Here is a 21,380-nt window from a genome sequence, read left to right as displayed (position 1 = left end):
CACCAAAATCAAGCAAAAATTATACCAACATTACCGCATCTATAATACAGCCAAGGAATTTTCATCATAACAATGTCCCGGTACGTCTTTACCGTATAATGAAATTTATGTCCAAGCATCATTTAGGAACGTTCACACATTACAACCAGTTCCATTGGAAACTACAGCCATGAACAATACTTGAACACAACTGCGTTGGATTTAGAATAAGGTTATGATAATACTTCCCGTTTGATCATTTTCAAAGGGAAATCATAACCTGTCTACTTACCGAAACATCAAAGAGTGGAACTGTCCCGTGAGCTTGAACCCTACTGATAGTAGGAATTAATTAACTAGTTTACAGAGTGAGCAACTGTCTGAGGAGTGAAAATGTACATCTGACAGTCATGAGCACCAACACGAGCACCGTATGAAGCCACGGCATCTCCAACAACTTCTTTGTGCTGTAAGTATTACAGAACCAAATCAAAATTGAATAAGGTTAAGAAAATAAAGAAAAAAGTAGAGACATAAAACTGCTATGAATGGTCTGTTATTATTTTAATTAATTATAAAAAGAAATGTAATGACCACGAGTAAAAGCTTGGAAAATTAAGGCCAATGTGCAGTGCAAAGATCATCACTCAATGTTAAACACCCTTTTAAACAAAAGTAGCTCTAGAGCTTTTAGGGCTCAAAAATTCCGAAAATCTTAGTTGAGTTGAATCCAAAAGGAGGACAGTTTTTAGGACTGGTATAAGATACAGTAGAAACTGTAAGAAATATTTTGCAGTAGGTATTAGCCAACTGATGCCAAAAATAATACATGATTGAATAAATCTAAGTCTTCAAAGCAATGCCTTAACTATCGTTCAGGTATTTAACAGCGCCATCATGATGTATGTCAGTTCCTCACCTGCCATAAATCTCTTATTGAGACACTAGTACCAGATTCAAGCCCAAGTGGTCCCCATCCAGCAGTGATAGTTGCTGCTTTCGAACATCGATTCCACAGAACAACTGCTAAGCGGTGTCCAGACAAAGGACCTGCCCAAACCTGCAGGACAGAGTCACAATTATAAGGACCAAAATTACGAGATTATGGTAATATAATTAGCATAATTTAAAAGCCGAACAACGTCAATATTTAACTAGAAATAATTTTGTCCACTAGAAGGAAAATGTTCACCTCCTAAATACTACAACACAAACACACACAACTACAAACACATCACACAAACTGTGTTATCATATAAGGGCTGTAATATCACTCGTATCTTATAAGTGTGAAAAAGGAAGACCTGAAGACAGTCGTCTGTTCCAGAGACATAAACTTTCCTTCCCTGAACCCCAAGTGGATCTGCAAAAAGAATCAAAATTGATATGAATTGTAACGGTTTGAGTGAAAGATATCTTTGACTAAACCATTAAAAAAAAGGCTGCAAATTCTCATTTAAACAGGTTGTGTTAAAGAAATGAGAGAGAATGGTATAATATTGAGTTTTTACCTTGGTTTACAGCGATGACCTCTTTATTGCTTATAATCTCAAAAGTTTCCGCAGTCATGTTTCTTATATCACAACCCACTAAAAGGGGTGCCTGCAAATGTGGGACTAAGTCAATTAATGTAGGGTAGTAGAACCAAAATGTCAGATTTAGAAAAATGACTTGTGTGAAATCTTTGAAGCAAAGGTCATATAACAGTTCATAGGCCATACTAATAACCAATTCACCATAGTCAAAAAGTGCTACTAGATCATAAGGATACAAACAATCTATTATTGAGGCAGTGCAGAAAGATAGATATTATCAAGGGAAAAAGATATGCATATTTTAGGTAACCAGGTATATGATAGTTTATTGTAACCAGATGTATAAGATTGCTTTATTTCATATACGTCTACGACTGAGTAAACCCTATTGAACTACATGTTGACAGCAAACAAAGAAATAAAGAAACAGAAATTAAAGATAGACCTTCATTAAAGCCCAGATACTAAAATGAGAACGATATTCCTGGTAATTCATGCCTCCATTGCCAACTTCTAACATATCCGGATCTTCCAAGAAAGAATAAAGTGGCAGAGAAGTTAAGCTATTTCGGAATCAAAGCAATAATAGTTGTCTTCAGATAATGTATTCATAAGCTTCACATTTTTACCATTCCATCCACCAGGTCCAGCGTATGATGCCCACTCGTCATTTATATCAGCAATCGTAGTCATGCTTCATGACAAAGAAACAGAGACATAATCAGCACATATTAAGCAATGACATACTTCCTGAACTAAATACCTCGCTCAAAATGTCCACTATAACATCTAACAGGCAGAGTCAAAAACTTTTACCTTACCCATGAATCATTGATGTCATCTGTAGTACGCCAACTATTTCCAACTTTGCCAGCCCATAAGGCAGGGTCATCAACACCCCTGTAGAACCAAAACAGCAGGATCAAAACTAGTCTCAGTGTAATGGAGAATCAGCTCCAGCACTTGCAGACAAATCAAGAAAGCATATTACCATTCACAAAGTGAATAGAAAATCGTGCGCCCAGTTGCATTTAAAGCATCACGCATCGGTGGGTATCTGCAAATTATGGAACTACAACAAGTCAGTTTAAAGCTATCAATTAATGATCTTCTCCCAGCACAAATATGACAAAATGATATGAACCTTTCTTGTGGCTTTATGCCCAGATTGAAACAGTTGTCATACTTCAAATAATCCACACCCTGGTAAGCAACAAACAGGACTCAGTAAAAGCAATTGAGATAGATCCATTTACCAGCAAACTACAAAATTATTCTAAGAAATAGATGAAACCCTTTCATGAAAGGTTGATTCATATTAAGCTATGAATCTGATTTCAACTACTTATCCACAAGTTGTATTAATAGTGACTCTGTTATCAAATACTTTCAAGTCTTTAATAAAATTTCACCAATAAATAGTACGAGCAACAGAGACTAACCCAAGAAGCAAATAAAGCTGCATCATCTTTTTCATGGTAAATAGATCCGGGTCGAACTTGACATGTAAACTCCCTACAAGACACAATTGGTTGGATCAAGAAGAGTTTGAAGGAGATTGAAAAGGCAGCACTTGTTTAAAGATAACTGATGATCTCATTATTTTTAGCTTGAAAGATTCTAACTAAGTCTAAGTGATTGAAATCTCATCCTACCCAGCATCTGAATAAATACCAAGCTTGAGGCCCTTCCCATGAATATAATCAGCGAGAGCTTTGATTCCTGATGGGAAAGTTTTTGGATCAGGTACCAATTGACCCTGCACCAACAAACAACCCACAGAAAAGAATTATGTAGTAACTTGACATTGTTAAATGCTTATGATTTCTTGAACAAACAATTTCATATAGAAAGTAGCTAAACAAAGAGACAGAACAGATTTTAGGTATTATCCTCAGAATTGAGTTTTATTTATACCACCAAAAGCAGGTAATCCATTAACAAGTTAAATGATATAAAAGCAGTCTAATGGAATGCATGATTACTGATAAGAAAGATATGGTATTCTCAATCAACCACAATATCAATTATCGATTATACAAATCATAAAGGTTGTGATTTGTGATACTTTTTGCATTGAAAGTTATAGGACTCAACTGACCTCTGAATCCCGTTTTGCGGCAGACCAGCAATCATCTAAATTCAGTTTTTTTAGATAAATTAGTACAAAACATAAGAAAACAAAAGTAAAAGCAAAGACTTAAAACATGCCAGAGATTACCTATATTGACATATACATAGCCTAAATCAGCCAATCCAGTTGAGATAAGAGCATCAGCTGTCGTCAAAGAATTATAACGTAAGTACTTCTAATGGATTTCTAAGTGAAGCAACTAACAAAGTAATGTTTCAGCCCAACGAGTCAACACCAATGAAAAGCAAAAGCAAAAGCAAACAAAGCAGATGATCCACCAAAACAATACCTGTTTCTTTGATGACTGTTTCGTTGATATTGCAAGCAAAGAAATTCCAGCTATTCCACCTGCAATAGACTCACAAAACAAATCACCTACTTTTTTCCTCAAAAAGCACAATCATTCAACACTTAAGCACACACTGACTCTCAACACTACCCTTAAAAACTTCACCAAAAACTCTAAATTCCTCTCAAAAGCACCTCTTCATCACATGATATCTATGTATAGTCTTTGATTAAACATAAAATAAACACAATCCTTCAAATTTAAAACTAGCATAACAGAAGATAAGAGAAAAAGAAAAAAAGAAAAACTGACCCCATTTGAGGAGTTTGAGCCAAGCCGTTGTTCAGTTGAAGAATACCATACTTGGAAGTATCAAAAATGCGATTAAATGAGTTGCTAAACCCGTAGCTAATTCTGGGTCCATCAAAACTTTGCAACAAATTCACAACTCTTCCTTCGATTCCCACATGCAGCAGGCACCAAATTAGCGTAAAAACGAAAACTTTCATCTTTGCCATCGATTTCTTCGGTAGTTGTGGTAAGTTGGATTATATAACACGTGAAGAACAGAACTGAGAACTCAACAACACTTAACAGAGAGACAAGAAAACTTGGAAGTTAATCTCTTGTTTTGTCTGGATTTTAGTATGACAGGTCAGCAACAATATCCTGTTAGCTTAATTAAGTGATTAGATTTGAGTCATTTTTTTTAATTAAGTGGATAATGATAATAGATGTATCTACGCAAAGGATATTCTCTATTCTGTCTAAAATAATGCCAAAATTCAAGAGTTTTTTTCTTAAAATAAAATTCAATTCAATTTTATTTAATATCAATGCAAATATATGCAAAAAAAACCGATAAGAGTTGATAAAATTTACCCGTTTTGTGATTCTATAAGATTTTATCAAGTTTTATGAATTTATGCATACAAAATTGTTTTTAGTGAGTGATAATATCATTAGCGAAAAGAGTTTGAAATTTATAAGGTTTGAGTTTTCATTGAACAACGTATGTGTATGCAAATTTAATTTTGTAAATTAGGTCAATTTCAATTTTAATTTGCCAGTTATTTGTTTTATAACTTTAATTTGAGCGACGTATCGTATTATGGAGACAAAAGTACCTACATTAATTATATGTCTGATTTTTGCATTGAATAGATCCGCAGTTAAAAACATTTTTCTATCTGTAATGGAAATTACATTAGTAGAATATAAGTCGAAACATCTTCGAGCATTTATATTTACTTGATTAAACCATAATTAATTAATATGCAAAAATAAAAGGGAATATTGGTCGATTTTCAAATAATCAGACTTGATTTCTTAATGTGCCCCATGCCTTGCTAAGTACATGTCCACATTTAGCCTTTTCTTAAGCTTGCTTGTTAAAGTGTCTGATTTAATAGATTCTAATTGTCTGATTTGATATTTTGACTGAATTATTTCTAAAAGTAAAAGGCGTTACCATGAGTGGGACACGTAATCCTGTTTGCTTTTCACGTTCAAAATTGTTTATTGAAAACATTATCTCATTCTATCTTTATCTTCGTCATCTTTACTCTATTTTCTTTTTGGGGCAGATTTGCATATTGTCAACCTTTTCCTTTCCATAGTAGAATTAACCCAAAAAAAAAAAAAAAAAAAAAAAAAAAAAAGAAGGTGTCGAAATAGGAGTACACTTATTTTGGGGTGGGCTTATTATTTAGATGTTTTTAGCGGTTGTCTGTTTTGCACTTGACTATTCAATGTTTATCGTGGATACGATAACTGATATATATAGACCGGACTGTCTCATGACGTTCAGAACATAGTTCACGTACCACTTAAAAAAGAGGAAGAGGGGGTGCTTGATAATTTACAGAACGGAAACTTCAAGAGGGAGACGGGATAAAACTCCTCAAATTTATTGAAACTACTGAAAAAGCCCAATTACATGTTGGGCTCTTTGTGGGCCGTTAGAAGCCCAATTACATTATTGGGCTGTTTTGGACCAATGGGCCGTCAAAAGTTGTCCAAGTCTAAAATGAGTGTAGCTTAATTTTTGTCTTCTTTTTCATTTGTTAAAAGTTAGGGGTAAAATTTTAACATTCAAATTTGCATTTAATTAATTTTATATATAGTAAAAACAACAATCTTCAAACAATAATAATTTTATAGATTTATTAATAAATAATACATGACGGCTTTTATTATCAAGATTTCAATTTATTTTTATGTGAAAACTTTATATTCACTAAAAAAGATGGGAATTGGAAAAATAACATATAAAATAAATACTTAAATATAATATGTATTACTTTTTTTTTTTTTTAAAATAAGGTGTTAGGGTTAGCTTGTGCATACCTTAACTAATCTCTGCAGGTGACTAATAGGGCATCCCACCACCATAATCACTTGTTTAAATTTTGGAAACCCAAAGAATTCAAACCTGAGACTATGTGTTCTAACGGCACATCTTAACACTTATCCTACCACTTGAACTCCCCAAAAATAATTAAATGGTCCAAGTCCAACTGTCCAAGACCATGCTTGTCAATGTCTCATTATGTGCTATGTAGTCTTGCTTATAAGATTGCTAATTTTATTATTTTTCATAATCAACATTATATATATATAATTGAGGTTAGGCATAGTTAATTTAAAAGAATTTTGCATGATTTTATGTTAACTAGTGAAGTCTCTTCACATATTAACGAAACTATTTATAGTCTCTATTTTATTATTTTGTTGTTTTAAACCTAACGTTGAGACTTTGAAAGACTTTAGAAATGATTATATCAAGGTTGTAAATTCAAAGTGAACTTGAGTGATGGGGTGACTATAAGTAAATGTTTTAGGTGAAATGTTATGATCATATTATAAAATATTTCCACCATATGATAGTGACAAAAATTAAAAAAGTCTTACCGTTGAAATTTAATTAAATTAAAGAAATGGGTATGGTCAAGAAGTACAGGTGGGCGAAAACTCCACTTACACAATTTTCAAATAAACAAACCCTAAAGCAACCTAATACCAAATTAATTGGCTATATGTAATTAAATAATTAGTTTCTGATTCATGCTTATCTTAATCAAATTAGTTGATTTTTTTTTTTTTTTTTTTTTGACCTTTTATACGATTTGGTTAAAATTATAAACTGCATTATAATATTCTAGCTCAAGGGAATAGGGATACCTTCTTAATTTGGTGAAACATATTAAATTAATTGCCTTTTTGTAAAGCTACATCAATTATCCGTGAAGATGACTTGTGGAGGATAAAAATTCTTATTGGATAAATATTTCATGAAATATAATCAAATTAAGGAGATCAAACATTAGTCTTAGTAAGTGGCGCAAAGTTACTGTGCTTTAGATTATGATTAATGCCTCCACGTCAAAATCTGAGTTAGAGCGTCCTATGCGTAAACAAAGGCACGTGTCATTAGTAAATCCCGCGATGGAAGAGCCGCAAGTTTGATTAGTGTTTGTATTATCTCTATTTTAAAAACCGGATCAGACCAGTCAGACTAGGACCCGGCAACTTCTCCGGTCCAGTTCAGGTCTTAGAGGGGTTTTTGTAATATTTCAAAATTATAAGGGTTAATTGTAATTTTATAGGGGTGTTTTAGAGATATATCAAAAGTTTAGGGATTAATTGGTGCTTTTTTGGGGGTATTTTTCAAATAAATAAATATTTAAGAGACTTATTTGAACTTTTTTTGGGGAATTTCGTAATATACTAAAATTTGAGGGATAATAGTAACTTTTAAAAAATAAAATTATCGCTGATGTCATCGATCCAACCGATTCAACCGGTTGGCCTGTGACTCGGACAACAAAACGGGTTCCCCCCCTGGTTCGGGTTTTAAAACAATGTGTATTATATATCTTTTAACATTTTTTTAATAGCACATGAAGTTTGTGCTGTTATATCATATGATATCTCTGAACAACACACTTCCATTCATATATAATTTGATATATAATCATATAATAATAATCAAATGATTAAACAAGAAATTGAAATGAAATCAACTCTCTATCATAAGAAATTATCCTATAACTAATTCTATAATGGGTATTTACACATGAAGATCAACCACAAAGAAAAAACACAAAATCAAGGAAGCAAAAATGTACTAAAAGAATTATAATAATTAATTAATTAAGCTAATTAACACTTAAATAATTAATCTTCGTTTAATTGTTCACATCGTTGGTTCCCTTGCTTGGCCCCGATGGTGGCACTGTCCCCTTCGGAAGAATATTCAAAACCAACGGCTGATATTTCCCAGAAATTCTCGGAGTTGACACCGAAATTCCCTTTTCCGAGTTCTTCATATTCGTTTCGGGAGCCTTGCCATGGCTTGGTACTTTACTAACTTCACCATTATTTGCATCATCTTCTTTCTCTAAGCTGTTAACTTTGTCGCTAGGAAGAGCAATACTGAAGGCTGCTGCTGCTGCTGCAGGTTCTCCACTACCAATGTTTTGTAACATGAAGTCATGAAGTGGCCTAGCTGATGATAAAGAAGAGTGGGATAATAATATAAAGAAGAGAAAAATTAATATAGGTTTCGCCATTAATGGAGGTTTGTGTGTGTTTTATGAAGATTTTGACGGAAAATGCAGAGAGAAGATTTGAGTTTAGTGATGGGGTTTGTGGGGGTGGCGAGGGAGGTAATTTATACGGGAGAAGATGGGGATTGAGATGTAACATATGAAAATCAACGTTTTGTCTTGAGTTGACAAAGCCATATGGATTGAGATTTGTCAATGCATGACCGCCATGAGGTAATGCAACAATTACGCGCTACCATTTTCAATATATTTTTATATATTTTGAGACCTTATATTAATTGATATAAGCTTCTTTAAGCAAGTTTTAAATTTAATTAAGAAGCTTTAATATCTAGACAATAATGAACTTGGATTCTCTCCTTGTTTAAACTTTACTAGACTTTGAAATTACATATTATTAGAAGTTATATTTGTTCTACATTATTTATTTTGAGACCTTATATTAATTGATATAAGCTTCTTTAAGCAAGTTTTAAATTTAATTAAGAAGCTTTAATATCTAGGCAATAATGAACTTGGATTCTCTCCTTGTTCATTATTGTCTAGATAATAATGAATCCAAGTTCATTATTATTCATTATTATCTAGACAATAATGAACTTGGATTCTCCTACATTGTTTATTTAATAGATTGTTATGATGTATATATGTGGTTATACTCACTCCTCTCTTGAACTAGCTTATCTCGTTTACCATGGTATTAAAGTCAAGTTTGTAGAGCCGTGCACACCTTCTGTGAGAGAGAGGATTAGAAATTATATTTGGGATGAGGATAATGGGTTTAGACCCTAATCGTGCATGTTTTACCCAAACTTATTTATCACATGTATCATAGTAATAAGAGTGGAATCAACTAGTGATGTTTAAGGGCGTGGAGAGAAGGAGAGTGGGAATCACAAAGGAAAAAAACACAAAGACGTCAAGGTTTGACTAATGCAATGTGACGGTGGCAATATTAATTATTTCTCAGTCCATGCTGGAAACACCTATACAAATTCAAGTACGCGTTGTAGAAAACGAAACACACTTGGACTTAGACTGAATCTGATCCATCTTTATATTGAAATGCATCTACTCCACTCATTCTTACCTCCCTTCTCCATTTCTTTCTTCTTAATTAATTAAATATGTTAGATGATATTAGCAATTTGATATAAGTGTTACGTCGTACATACACCCTAGACATTGTATATGTGCCGGCAGAATATAATAATTGAATTGATGGAAATACGTTTAGGGGAGCTTCAATCAGAAGGGATATGTAAGAATATGCAAAATGGACAACAGTAACAGGTGCTGTGTTTAAATATATATTTAAAAGCGTAAGGAAGAGAAAAAATCATTGCGGTAAGGAGAAAAGAGATTAGACATGATGAGCTGAGGTCTGAGCTCAACACTCACCAACCCCTCTTATTAAATGTGCCTTTGGACCATGTTTTGACACGCCCTAATAACCAAAAATAAAACGCGTTGACGATGCCCCAAAAGCTTCTATCTCTTTGTCATCACCTTAACTATTGTTTAAAATATTGCCGACCAAATGTAATTGTTCAATCTTGGGAACATCACTTCTTGTACGTAGATTACTCTATTCGCTACCAACTCTAATAAACAAAGATTTCTGTTGCTGAAACATGAAATTAAGATGGATCCTTCAGTTATGATATCGTTTTAGCATTAATTAATCTTGATATATGTATGTATATGTTTCAAAGATTCTTTCATATAAAAAGGTCATCTCTATCTTGCATTTCTATTCAGATTTTTTCTTTTTGTTATGCCTAAGAAGTCATGTTGATGTCAACTCAATAAGTGTCTAAAAGATAAATTATACTTCCTATCAAGCTGATATCGTCTCAAAGATATCTTATACCAACCCTATTTCATTTTAATAGAAGAACAAATGAGAGTTGTCCATGTGTCAAGGCAACTTACAAAACACTAATTACATTGACCTTAGAGGTGTATAAATTGACACTTCTCTTCACGAAGATGGGAGGTTGGACATATGAGAGTCAGACATAGCTTTGAGCTTCATTCTTTCTCTTTGTAAAGCAAAGTATTTCTTCATCTTTGTATGTCTTACGGGCAATATCATAGAAATAGTCAGAAAACAATAAAATAACAGTGGATGTAGAATTTGCTTTAAGCATCTGAACCACTATAAAAACCTATCTTGTCAATCCATTATTTATGTTTCTGCAACATATATAATCTCAGCTCTATATTCAAATCGCATAGATCCATCAAGTGTAATTTCTAAGACTCTTTTAGCACTTTGCACGTGCGAGTCGTTGGTGTCCAAAATCAAGCATCAACAGTTTAGTGGCCCATGCAGGTCTCGAACCTGTGACCTTCACGATAGAGTTCCCCGATGACGTGGTCAGATCCCAGATCGCATGCATCAGAATTCCCCGATGGCGTGGTCAGATCCCAGATCACATGCATAAGAGTTCTCCGATCGCATGGCTAGATCACAGATCGCATGCATCAGAGTTCTCAGATCGCAGATCACACGCTCAGATTGTCCTGATCTTTAGCTTCAAATCGCATGTTCAGATCGTTGATCGCACACTCAGATCATCTTGATTTTTAGCTTCAGATTGCTGATCTTTAGCTTTAGATCGCATGGTCAGATCGCAGATCGCACGCTCATATCGTCTTGATCTTTAGCATTAGATCGCTGATCTTTAGCTTTAGATCATATAGCCAGATCGTAGATTGCACACTCAGATCGTCCAGATAGCTGATCGCACACTCAGATCATTGGGATCGCACATTCAAAATCATTGAGATCACGTGCTCATTTCGCCCAGATCGCGTTGCCAGATCGTAGATCACACGCTCAGATCATCAGAATCACGCATTCAAGATCGTTGAGATCACGCATTCAGATCACCCGGATCGCGTGGCTAGATCAAGAATCGCACGCTCAGATCATCTGGATTGCGCGTTCAAGATCGTTGAGATCACACGTTCAAATAATTTAGATCGCGCTTCCGAGCGGCTAGATCGCCCTCTCGAGCACTTAGATCGCTGCTCCCTTGTTCTCAGATCAAGCTCCATGCTTTCTTATCGAACACTATCTGTTCTCAGATTAAGCTCTGCGCTTTCTGATCGAACTTTTTCTGTTCTCAGATCAGGCTCCGCGTTTTCTGATCGAACTCCTTCTGTTCTCAAATCAAGCTCGGCGCTTTCTGATCGAACTCCTTCTGTTCTTAGATCAAGTTCCGCGCTTTCTGATCGAACTCCTTCTATTCTCAGATCAAGCTTTGCGCTTTCTGATCGAACTCCGGTTTTCTGATTGAACTCCTTAAGCTCTTAGATCGTAAAGTGCTCTCGAGTTCTCAGATCGAGCTCCTTATGATCTCAGATTGAGCTCTTTATGCTCTCTGATCGAGCTCCTTATGATCTTAGATTAAGCTCTTTATGCTCTCAGATCAAGCTCCTTATGGTCTCTGATTGAGCTCATAAGCTCGCTTGTTTACTTGAGATTATGTGCACTAGATCGTTCAGATTGTATGCCTCAAATTCTCAGGTCGAGCTCCTATCAAATAGCGATCAACTTCTAGCTTTTAGATAGCGATCAGCTTCTAGCTCTCAAATCGCGATCAACTCTTAGCTTTGATATTGCGAACAACCTCAGGTCGTGTTCTCAACTCTCAAATCGTGATCAATTCTCAGTTCCCAGATTGCGACCAATTGCCAACGTCAGAAAAAACGCATAGAAAGCTCAAAACAGCCCCGAAACATGTTGAAACAATGGCTTTTGGCCCTGAAAATGGCCCCAATTGGGTCTCCTGGTTACCATGACGTAGAGCTCGGAACAAGCTTTCCGTGGATATCTTACGGGCTCCAAAATCCTTTCGGATAAAAAGTTATGGCTGTTTTAAGTTGGTTTATACGTTTAAGGCCTCTAAGCCGTGCGTTTGGGCTTTTGACATTAGCTCCCTCCAAGAATTCATCTATCGGACATTTCATGTCAGTTATCGGATCATGCTCAGCTTCGAATCGGTCCAAGCTCTCAGATCACAGTCCTAGCTCTCAACACCCAATCGCGCCAGGCATAGTTCGAGCTCTTCAGTTCGAGACTACAACCTACAATGAAATAGACATTCAGATCAATAAGTGCCTAAAAGACAAATTGTACTTTCTGTCAAGCCCATACCACCTCAAATACCAACCCTATCTCATTTTAAAAGAAGAACGGATGAGAGTTGTCCATGTGTCAAAGCAACTTACAAAACACTCATTACATTGATCTCAGAGGTGTATAAATTGGTACTTTTCTTCACGAAAATGGGAGGTTGGGCATATGAGAGTTAGACATAGATTTGAGCTTCATTCTTTCTTTCTGTAAAGCAAAGTATTTCTTCATCTTTGTATGTCTTACAGGCAATATCATAGAAATAGTCAGAAAACAATAAAATAACAGTGGATGTAGGATTTGCTTTAAGCATCCGAACCACTATAAAAACCTATCTTGCCAATCCATTATTTATGTTTCTGCAACATATATAATCTCAGTTCTATATTCAAATCTCATGAATCCATTAAGTGTAATTTTTAAGACTCTCTTAACACTTTACACGTACGAGTTGTTGGTGTTCAAAATCAAACATCAACACTTTTGAATTGGTATCTTTCTCGTGATATACAATTTGATCTAGTTGGTTCGATTTTTATGTTTCATGTGGGCTGACTAATGGTGTAAAACCGAGGACTACAGTTGCCTGATAATCAGGCAACATACAGGAATTGGTCATCGTTAATTAGTCAACATCACAACTACAGCTTGGTAGGTAGAACTAATGGATGAAGTTTCAGACGATTTGCTAGCTGATACATGATTCATGTAAACGTTTGGATGATAATAAAGTTACAAAAAAGCAATCCAATTTGGAGTCTTTGTCGTCAAGATTTTCCCAGAAAATGAAAAAATTAATTTGACTAGAAGATTCACCAAACTACTGCTCAAGTCTCAAATATTTGATGTCAACATGACAAAGTGTGACCAAATTGGACCTTGTAGCAAAGCTTTCTACATCAGTTAGTGGAAGTAAAGGCAAGTTTTCCACTTATAACGAATTATACAAACCCTAGTTATCTTTTCAATTTTCGTTACCTTTTTTCTGATATTGACTGTTTTTGCCGCGTAACCGAAAGTGCTTGGGCATGGATATAATATGAAAAGCTTCTTTTTTGAAGAAGAGAACCGGACAAATGAACATGGTGACCCCAACTCATCATCTCCTCCCTTATTTTACTTTGTTATCTATTTGTGTTTCTCTAGTTCTTATCCATTCAATTAAGAAGACACTGCATTGCCTTTGCATGCTTCTTTTTCTTAAATCAATGATCAAAACAAAGAGATTGTTGCTGCTAATAACACACACAGAAGAATTAAGTATTCAACAACATAATCTATACAAGTAAACAAGAAGGTTTCTTTTCTTTTCTTTTTTTTATTAAACTAAGACCAACATGATTATCAGAAATGTAATAAAGAGAGGGTCCAAACTGTCGATTTAAACAATTGGATGAGTGACTTCAAAAACTTAAAAGCAATCAAAATGTTTGCAGTAACTAGAAACCAGAAGATGATACGATATGCATATTGATTTTCTTTAGTTCTAAATTTTCACGCCAGACAATTAAATTACAAATTCCCATGTGCCATGAAATTTATCAATAACTGGTAATATAAATATGTTGTTGGGAAGAGGTGGCATGGGGTGGAGACGCTTAGTTTCAATGAACTTCAGACCTTGTAACTCTAAATTCAGCATTTAAAGCAAAAACCCCTTGTAAATAAACAAACGAAAATCTACATAAGATGATAGCATTTATCGTTAAATCTTATATATATATTATGTTACTTTACATTCATCGAATGGTGATTTGGAGTAATGAAAGTCATAAAGAAGATTTCATTCACATAATTAAATTGAAATAACATTCAATATTTGCTCATTACCAAAGAAAAAGAAAAGGCTATTAAAGTTCATTATGTGTTAGCATACTTTATTAATTCAATATTAATGTGGCCCTCCATTTATAAAAAGCAATGATATTGTTTTATCTTTTCAAAAATTATGATACATAGTCGTGCCTTATAAATAATTCACATGCCCATCCACACTAGCTTCGTTCAAAACTTTGCTCTCCATTAATTACTAGAAGTTTTGAGAAACAATGGGTAGGAGGGACCTCAAGGCCAGTCTTGTATTTATGATTTCATTAGTTCTTTTCTCTTTGATGCTTCAGTGCAAAGTAGCTACCAGATTTGGCTCTAGTTTCAGCCCGGGATTATGCAATAGTTGTGAAGCAGCAGCAGCAGCCTCCGCCAGCACGGCCACCGCCGGAACACGAAAGCTTCTAAACATGGAAGATGATTACAATTCAGAAGATGAAACTCCACCCCAGAATGATTATGATTACTATAGAAGACAAGGTGATGTTCCAAGCCCTGGTGTTGGGCACTGAAAGGTGGTTGTGTTGTTAGCTATTTACTTTCAAACTTCAATATAAAATTCTTAAGTTCTTGGACTATATATATATATATATATATATATTTTCTCTTCTTGATGATATGTTCATGAACCATATATTATGTTTAATTTGTTTTTTATTTTTATTTTTTGTTAATATGAATGTATACTTTGTTGTTATTCAGTGATATTTGTATTGTAAATAAATGAATTTTAGTGGGATATGATAATAAAGTCTTGTGGGTTTTGCAAATTAATAGAGGAGCACATTGATCTTTCATATTATTTAATCAATATTATTTATTGGTAAGGCGACAAAATTAGTGTATAATTTTGTTTTCTTTGAGACCAAGACATGTATATGTTTTGAGTAATTAAATATTCTACCCCATATTTCTAGAGCACGCTTCATGATATTAGCTTGCTTTTTGTAGAAGTTGATTTTAAAGTTAGAGTAGGCCATGGTTATTAGTATCATACGATACGTAATATATATTCTATGATACGATTCAATATAGGTCATCAACGATACATATTAGAGAGTGTATCATAAACTTTTTTATACGTTGATATGTATCCTACGATACGATATGTATCCGTTCGTATCCTTCAAAATATCGATACAAATTGATACGACTTTATTAATTCAGGCTGAAGGCTCAAAAATTTTTTTGGGTCAGATCCGGGTCACCCAACCCGGTTCACTAAAACCCACCCAAATTTATCCATTTTATATAGAGAATGTAAAGAGGAACATGTGTTACTTATTTTGTATGATAATAATAATACAAATGGAGATATAAACATTGATATTGATGTTATAAATTATATGAATGGTTGAAAGGAAATGATATAGATTTTTAATTTTGTGATTAATTTTGATTATGTAATACCATAATTTAAAGCTAATAATATTACAAATTTTTTTAATTAATCTTAAGGATAATATTAATTTTAGGAAAATTTTAATTATTTTATTAATTTTTTGAAAAGACATATCCTATAATACAATACGCGATTTGACAACCATGATTATGTAATCTTGTTATGTGATCTAAATATAAATATATCATATTTTTATATCACTTGATATCTATGAATTTTTCAAACCGAAAATGCACAAAGTTTCCTTTGTGATGTTTGAGAAGTAACAAGAAGAAGGCATTTTTTTTTTTTTTTTTTGTGTGTGTAAATAATGGTATATTTCAAAGCCAAAATTCACATTAGTATTCATATGGATCGGATTCTTGGGCTTCGGCAATTAGAAATTACATGGGTTCAATTTATGAAGATTTTGACGTCCATACTTCCGAACCAGGCCTTGTTCCCTTGTACACCCAAAAAAGGAAAACATGGTTTAATTCCACTATATTATAATAAGACAAAGAAATTCTTGAGGGGTTAGCCGAGTAATTAGGTCCGTGATTTGCTCCTCCAAGGGTTGGGTTCAAGTCCTCTCTCATGGCCAAAGAACATTCTTTTTTGGTTTTCAAAATCAATTTCGTAAATTAAGGTCTCAAGATTTAGAAAAATATATTAAAATCATGTATTTTTGTAGTGTTAATAAAAGTCTTTATGACTCACGTTAAGACCACAGCCTTCACTTTATTTACCCAATTATTTTTGGGTTAATGGTTTGTTGAAAACCATAAAAAGATAGTGGTACACAATTGGAAGGTACTTGATATTTTGGGGAAGCAGAGTGGACTTCAGAATTGGAGCCGGGGCCCGGCCTAGAGTCCCCATCTACACATGCCCATGCCTCCTGGCTGCAGCCTACTTGATGATGTTGCCAGTTATGGGCTGGGTATGGTCCCGTCTCATCAATATCACCCTCCAATTCACAGTTGGCACTGTACCCTACTACATTTATGACTGTTATCGTCAGGTTACCATCTCTAATTTCATCCCAATTTTTAAAAATAAAAATTTCACGATATTATCTCTCTGTAGGTATAAAGTTATATATACAAATTAGTACATCACGCTATAATTAAAAGAGTAAACGTATAAAAGTCAATTATAAACTAAGAAGAATGTGCGAAAATGAAAGAATAATATCACGTTAAATTAGTCAAAGAAATTATTATTCACGTAAAGTATCAAAGTATTATTCACGTAATTTAAATAACTTCAATGGTTTTACAAAATTGTATAGTGTATGGTTTTTTATATGTTAAATAAACAAGTTTAGGTAAAACTTAAAATCAAAACCTAACTCAAGGACACATCTTTGATAAACAGTCTCAAACACATATATGTATCATAACAACATATTAAATTTATGTTCGGAGATATGTCACAAATACAATTGTTAACACCCCTTCACGCTTGACATGCATGACAGGTCTATACCAAAGCCCACAATCGCCCGAAACAAACATGGGATGATACCATGATAAAAGGGTTTGAGTTGAATTCACTCTAAAAGACTAGTTTAAAAAAGTAGGGAATCCAAACACACATATACACTATAACAATCTACCAAATTAACATTGTGAGAAAAATACAATTTCTATTATATATTATTTTGAGTGCTTGAGAATATTCTTTTTAACTAGAATAATTTTCTTTTGAAATTAATGGGTAGGAAATAATGTGAATTTGGAATTGGTGTCCAAGCCGTGCTCTAAATTTCAAACTCATAACTTAATCTAAAAAAAAAAAATAAAAAAAAAAAGAAAGAAAAGCCTTTACGCGTTTTGACAAACATTCTAGAAGATAAGAAATTACCTTAATTAAACAAATTAACTTATCCTAAATCACCATCCTTTTCCCACATATTCCCTTGAATACTAGTTATATCTCATAATCTTAATTAAGTTACGTCATGAACCAAAATGGTATTGGAGATCCCACTAGACACACTCAAGTCAATGAGTTTATAAGAGTGGATAATCTTTCCATTCAATAAGACCTTTTAGGTGAAGAGTTAGATTTAATTCTAACAAGTGGTCAGTCCCATTTGAGTTGAGTGATTGACCTACGGTGGGCTGTCAAACTACCTCTATTCATAGGCAAATGGACTATATGGGTTTGACCGTGAAAGAGAGTGTTAGAGATCCTATATCGATTAAACACGCTCAAGCCAATGAGTTTATAAGAATGAACAATCCTCCCACTTAATAAGACATTTTGGTGAGGATTTAGGCTCAACTCCAACAAATTACACCTCGTCCAATTGGGTAGTGCGCTATTTGTAATTGATTTCTAATTACAAATGGGTTCAAGTTTTGTGGTATAAATTCCATGCAATGCATAGAACAACACAAAAATTGGCATCTTTGAAGAAGCATACGCCGGCTAAGCAAGAATAATATAGATTAATAAATAAATGAAAAAATAGTACAGAGTAACTCAGCAGAAAGCTGCATATTCCTTGTTTGTTTATTCTTTTGGGATACATACGCAGATTTGAGTTCCATTACTACACACTAACCTACATCCCATCACATGCACTTTCACTTTTTCAATGTTTTAATTAATTATTCTACATTATGTGCATTAATGTTTAATTTTATAAACATGGGTTTACGTATATGAAAATGGTGATATTTAGGATGTGGGGAGATCTTTTTTGAGGATTTGGTTTATCTTTCTTGATTTTTATTCTCATATAAATAAATTACTGAACAACATTCGATCGCCACCATTGTCGGTTGTTGTAATAGCTTAAACAGCTTTGTGTCTTGTTCATTTAACCTTCAAAACCGGACAGACTGACCATTCTTTGCTGTCTTTACAATCTCTATGCACGTACTTAAGTTTATATAATAAACTACTTCAACTCATAACTAGCTAGCTCAGCTAGTTTCCCAATTCCAACTTCACTTCCTTTAGTATCAGTTGAATGGCAACCACATATGTGCCTTGTTTCAATTGGTTTATTCATTCGTATAGATCTGTGATGTAATCCCTTCATTAGTTGCGGGAACTTCAAGAAGATAACAGAAACAGTTTCCAATGCCATGGAAAGTTGGAGGTACCTTAAAGTTTATATTTTTGTTTTAATTTACAGCTTGAAGTTCTTCCCTGTTTTCTTAGTTTCTAAAAGTATGAGAAGGGTGATAGAGGGCTGGAGGTCACTATCTGTTATGGTGAAAAACCTCATAACGTGATGGAAGATGATGTAACCCAAACGTTGTTCATCTAGAATGATGAATAGGACAAATTAAAAGTGGGTCATAAATGGTAGGCCCAGTAGTGTCTTAAGATTACCAAAACACATAAAGGCTGAGCTTTTATTGTTGTGATAATGGAGTTTAGGAGCAATAATGAAGATACTATTATCTGCATTTCAAGTAAGAGCATTTTCGTATCATATTGATTGCTTTTTAAGTTATAAACTCTTGCAGGCGCAAAAGAGAGTGAAAAGGGTTGCTTCAGGTAGGTGGTGATTTGAAAAACACCCAATTCTTGTTTTCCTCAAATGAATAATTAAAGTGAGTGTGTTTGGTTTCGTGGGGAATTGAGAGAGAGGGAGAGAGAAAAGCGGGGCGTTAAAAACATGGGCTTTAAAATCAGCTTTAATTTCGTGGGCTCTTATGGTAGGTGATAGTGGAGGTGAAGATGTGAAGATTTTCCTTTGTTTGTGAAAGAAAGAAAGTAACTGATGCTTGAGATCACGTGACTGCCCTTTTCTCTGCCATAACGAAAGATTCTCTTTCAAAAATGTTGTAACTTCTTTTTCATAAACTGTGTACATTTGCACAGTGGTGATGGTGGTCGGTGGAATCTGTTGTAATGTGTTTTTAAGTCTTGTTTTTTCTCTGTTTCTTTTGTCTTTTTGTGGCTGCTTAATTCAGTCCATGAGTTCAATGTTTGTTCTTGGACCTTTTGCTTGATTGAATTGTAAGGAAGTTAGGTGAGGGCAAAGGAAAAAGATAAGGGTAAATTAAAACACCAAGTACTGTTAGAGGGAGCAAAATAAATTAGTGTTCTTTGTATATTTATGGCTTCTGGACTTTTCCAGATAATTTTACAGTTCTTTTAGTTTGAGCTGCGCTAATTTTTTTGGGGTTCAAGATTTTTCTTTTTTACCACTTGGGTTTATGTTTTCTTTCTTTTTCCTAAAATTTCACAAAAGGATTTTCTCAATTTTCCAGGAGTTTGGGGGATGTGATAGTCTGATAGAGGTATGGTAGGCATGTGTCTTTATTATTGGAAAGCGGGTTAATGTGCTCTGCTTTTATTTCCTCTATAAGCGGGTTCAAACTGGGGATGTTTAATGGGTTTTGATATTTTCATCGAGGATTTCGCAGTTTTGTTTTGAAAGTTTTCATTTTTTTAAGTGTTTTATCAAGGGTTTTATTGTTTCAGTGCAGATCTGCTGATAACTGTGTTCAAAAGCAGAAATTTGCGGTGAAGATTAAGGAACAATTATCATGGATCTTGAATATGGGAAGTGTTGGGATGCTTCAAAGGTTAGTACAATTAAGTTTTTGAGTTTAATATTTGGATCTGTTCAGTACATTCAAATTGCATATTTTATATATATATTGTGGCTTTACTTATATAGAGCTTCTGGCTATTTGGTTTATTATAATGGGTTTAGTGTATAGTTATAACTTGGTTAAATAATATGGTTTTTTGTAACTGAGCTGAATTTTAAAGAAAATTTGCTTGTTGAATTGCACTGCAGAAGGATTCTTGGAAGACAATATTGATTTTAGCATATCAAAGCCTTGGTGTAGTATATGGGGACCTGGGCATTTCCCCACTGTATGTTTACAAGAGTACATTTGCAGAAGACATTCAACATTCAGAGACAAATGAAGAAATTTATGGGGTTTTATCTTTTGTCTTTTGGACTCTAACTTTGGTCCCCTTATTCAAGTATGTTTTTATAGTCCTTCGAGCTGATGACAATGGGGAGGGTAAGTGCCTTGATGATTAACAACAGCATACTGCATATATCGACTGGTTTTGGGATTGTAACCTTATATGCATTTTCCAGGTGGTACTTTTGCCTTGTATTCATTGATATGCCGACATGCCAAAGTAAGCCTTCTGCCCAACAGACAGGCTGCTGATGAAGCCGTCTCTACATATAAAATGGAGCAACCACCAGAGAAGTACAACAGCTCGAGGGTGAAAATCTATCTTGAGAAGCACAAGTTCTTGCATACTGCTTTGCTTATCTTGGTTCTTCTTGGCACTTGTATGGTAATTGGAGATGGACTTCTTACTCCAGCCATATCTGGTAAATTTATTTCCTATAAAACTTTAATCATCAACTGTTTTCTCCCAGTTTGCTGACTCTAAATTTCTATTCTGTTGTGTAGTTTTCTCTGCAGTGTCTGGTCTTGAGTTTTTCATGTCCAAGGAACATCACCACTGTAAGTTTTTCTGCTTGTAGTTTATCTTATGACCTATTATACT

At 34.1% G+C, this 21,380-nt stretch overlaps 2 protein-coding genes across 12 annotated transcripts in view; one reads left to right on the top strand and one right to left on the bottom strand.

Moving 5' to 3' along the window:
* Positions 1-58: 58 nt before the first annotated feature.
* Positions 59-4,582, bottom strand: LOC116129752 (alpha-galactosidase 3). Its single transcript, XM_031415471.1, has 15 exons — positions 4,250-4,582; positions 3,938-3,996; positions 3,736-3,792; positions 3,616-3,650; positions 3,170-3,273; positions 2,957-3,029; positions 2,659-2,717; positions 2,506-2,571; positions 2,331-2,414; positions 2,144-2,208; positions 1,960-2,042; positions 1,491-1,581; positions 1,284-1,342; positions 899-1,039; positions 59-446 (listed from the first exon to the last, which is right to left on the bottom strand). The coding sequence occupies exons 1-15, from the start codon at positions 4,453-4,455 to the stop codon at positions 336-338; spliced, it is 1,293 nt and encodes a 430-aa protein (XP_031271331.1). The 5' UTR covers positions 4,456-4,582; the 3' UTR covers positions 59-335.
* A 14,671-nt stretch (positions 4,583-19,253) lies between these two features.
* The window catches only part of LOC116129753 (potassium transporter 2-like), a 9,271-nt gene continuing 7,144 nt past the window's right edge, over positions 19,254-21,380 (top strand). The window contains exons 1-5 of one of the 11 annotated variants that reach the window (XM_031415479.1): positions 19,254-19,300; positions 20,319-20,422; positions 20,641-20,875; positions 20,956-21,201; positions 21,284-21,337. In XM_031415479.1, coding sequence (XP_031271339.1) covers positions 20,384-20,422; positions 20,641-20,875; positions 20,956-21,201; positions 21,284-21,337 — 574 coding nt within the window. In that variant the 5' untranslated portion in view covers positions 19,254-19,300; positions 20,319-20,383. Of the gene's footprint in view, positions 19,301-19,339; positions 19,386-19,405; positions 20,135-20,318; positions 20,423-20,640; positions 20,876-20,955; positions 21,202-21,283; positions 21,338-21,380 lie in introns of those variants that run through there. The other 10 variants (XM_031415478.1, XM_031415483.1, XM_031415482.1 and 7 more) reach the window with 10 other exon arrangements.

This window comes from Pistacia vera, unplaced genomic scaffold, assembly GCF_008641045.1.
Source record: "Pistacia vera cultivar Batoury unplaced genomic scaffold, PisVer_v2 Contig213, whole genome shotgun sequence".
Taxonomy (NCBI): domain Eukaryota; kingdom Viridiplantae; phylum Streptophyta; class Magnoliopsida; order Sapindales; family Anacardiaceae; genus Pistacia; species Pistacia vera.
The sequence above is the reverse complement of the archived record's forward strand: the minus strand, read 5'-3'. Positions and strand labels throughout refer to the sequence as shown.

Bases quoted from the DNA above. Each gene is read 5' to 3' on its own strand.
- LOC116129752 (XM_031415471.1), bottom strand. From the start codon at position 4,455: ATGGCAAAGATGAAAGTTTTCGTTTTTACGCTAATTTGGTGCCTGCTG. The intron at 1,343-1,490 runs GTAAAAACTCAA...TTCTTTTTGCAG, and splicing joins GGTCATCGCTGTAAACCAAG to ATCCACTTGGGGTTCAGGGA. The intron at 447-898 runs GTGAGGAACTGA...TAATACTTACAG, and splicing joins CAATAAGAGATTTATGGCAG to CACAAAGAAGTTGTTGGAGA.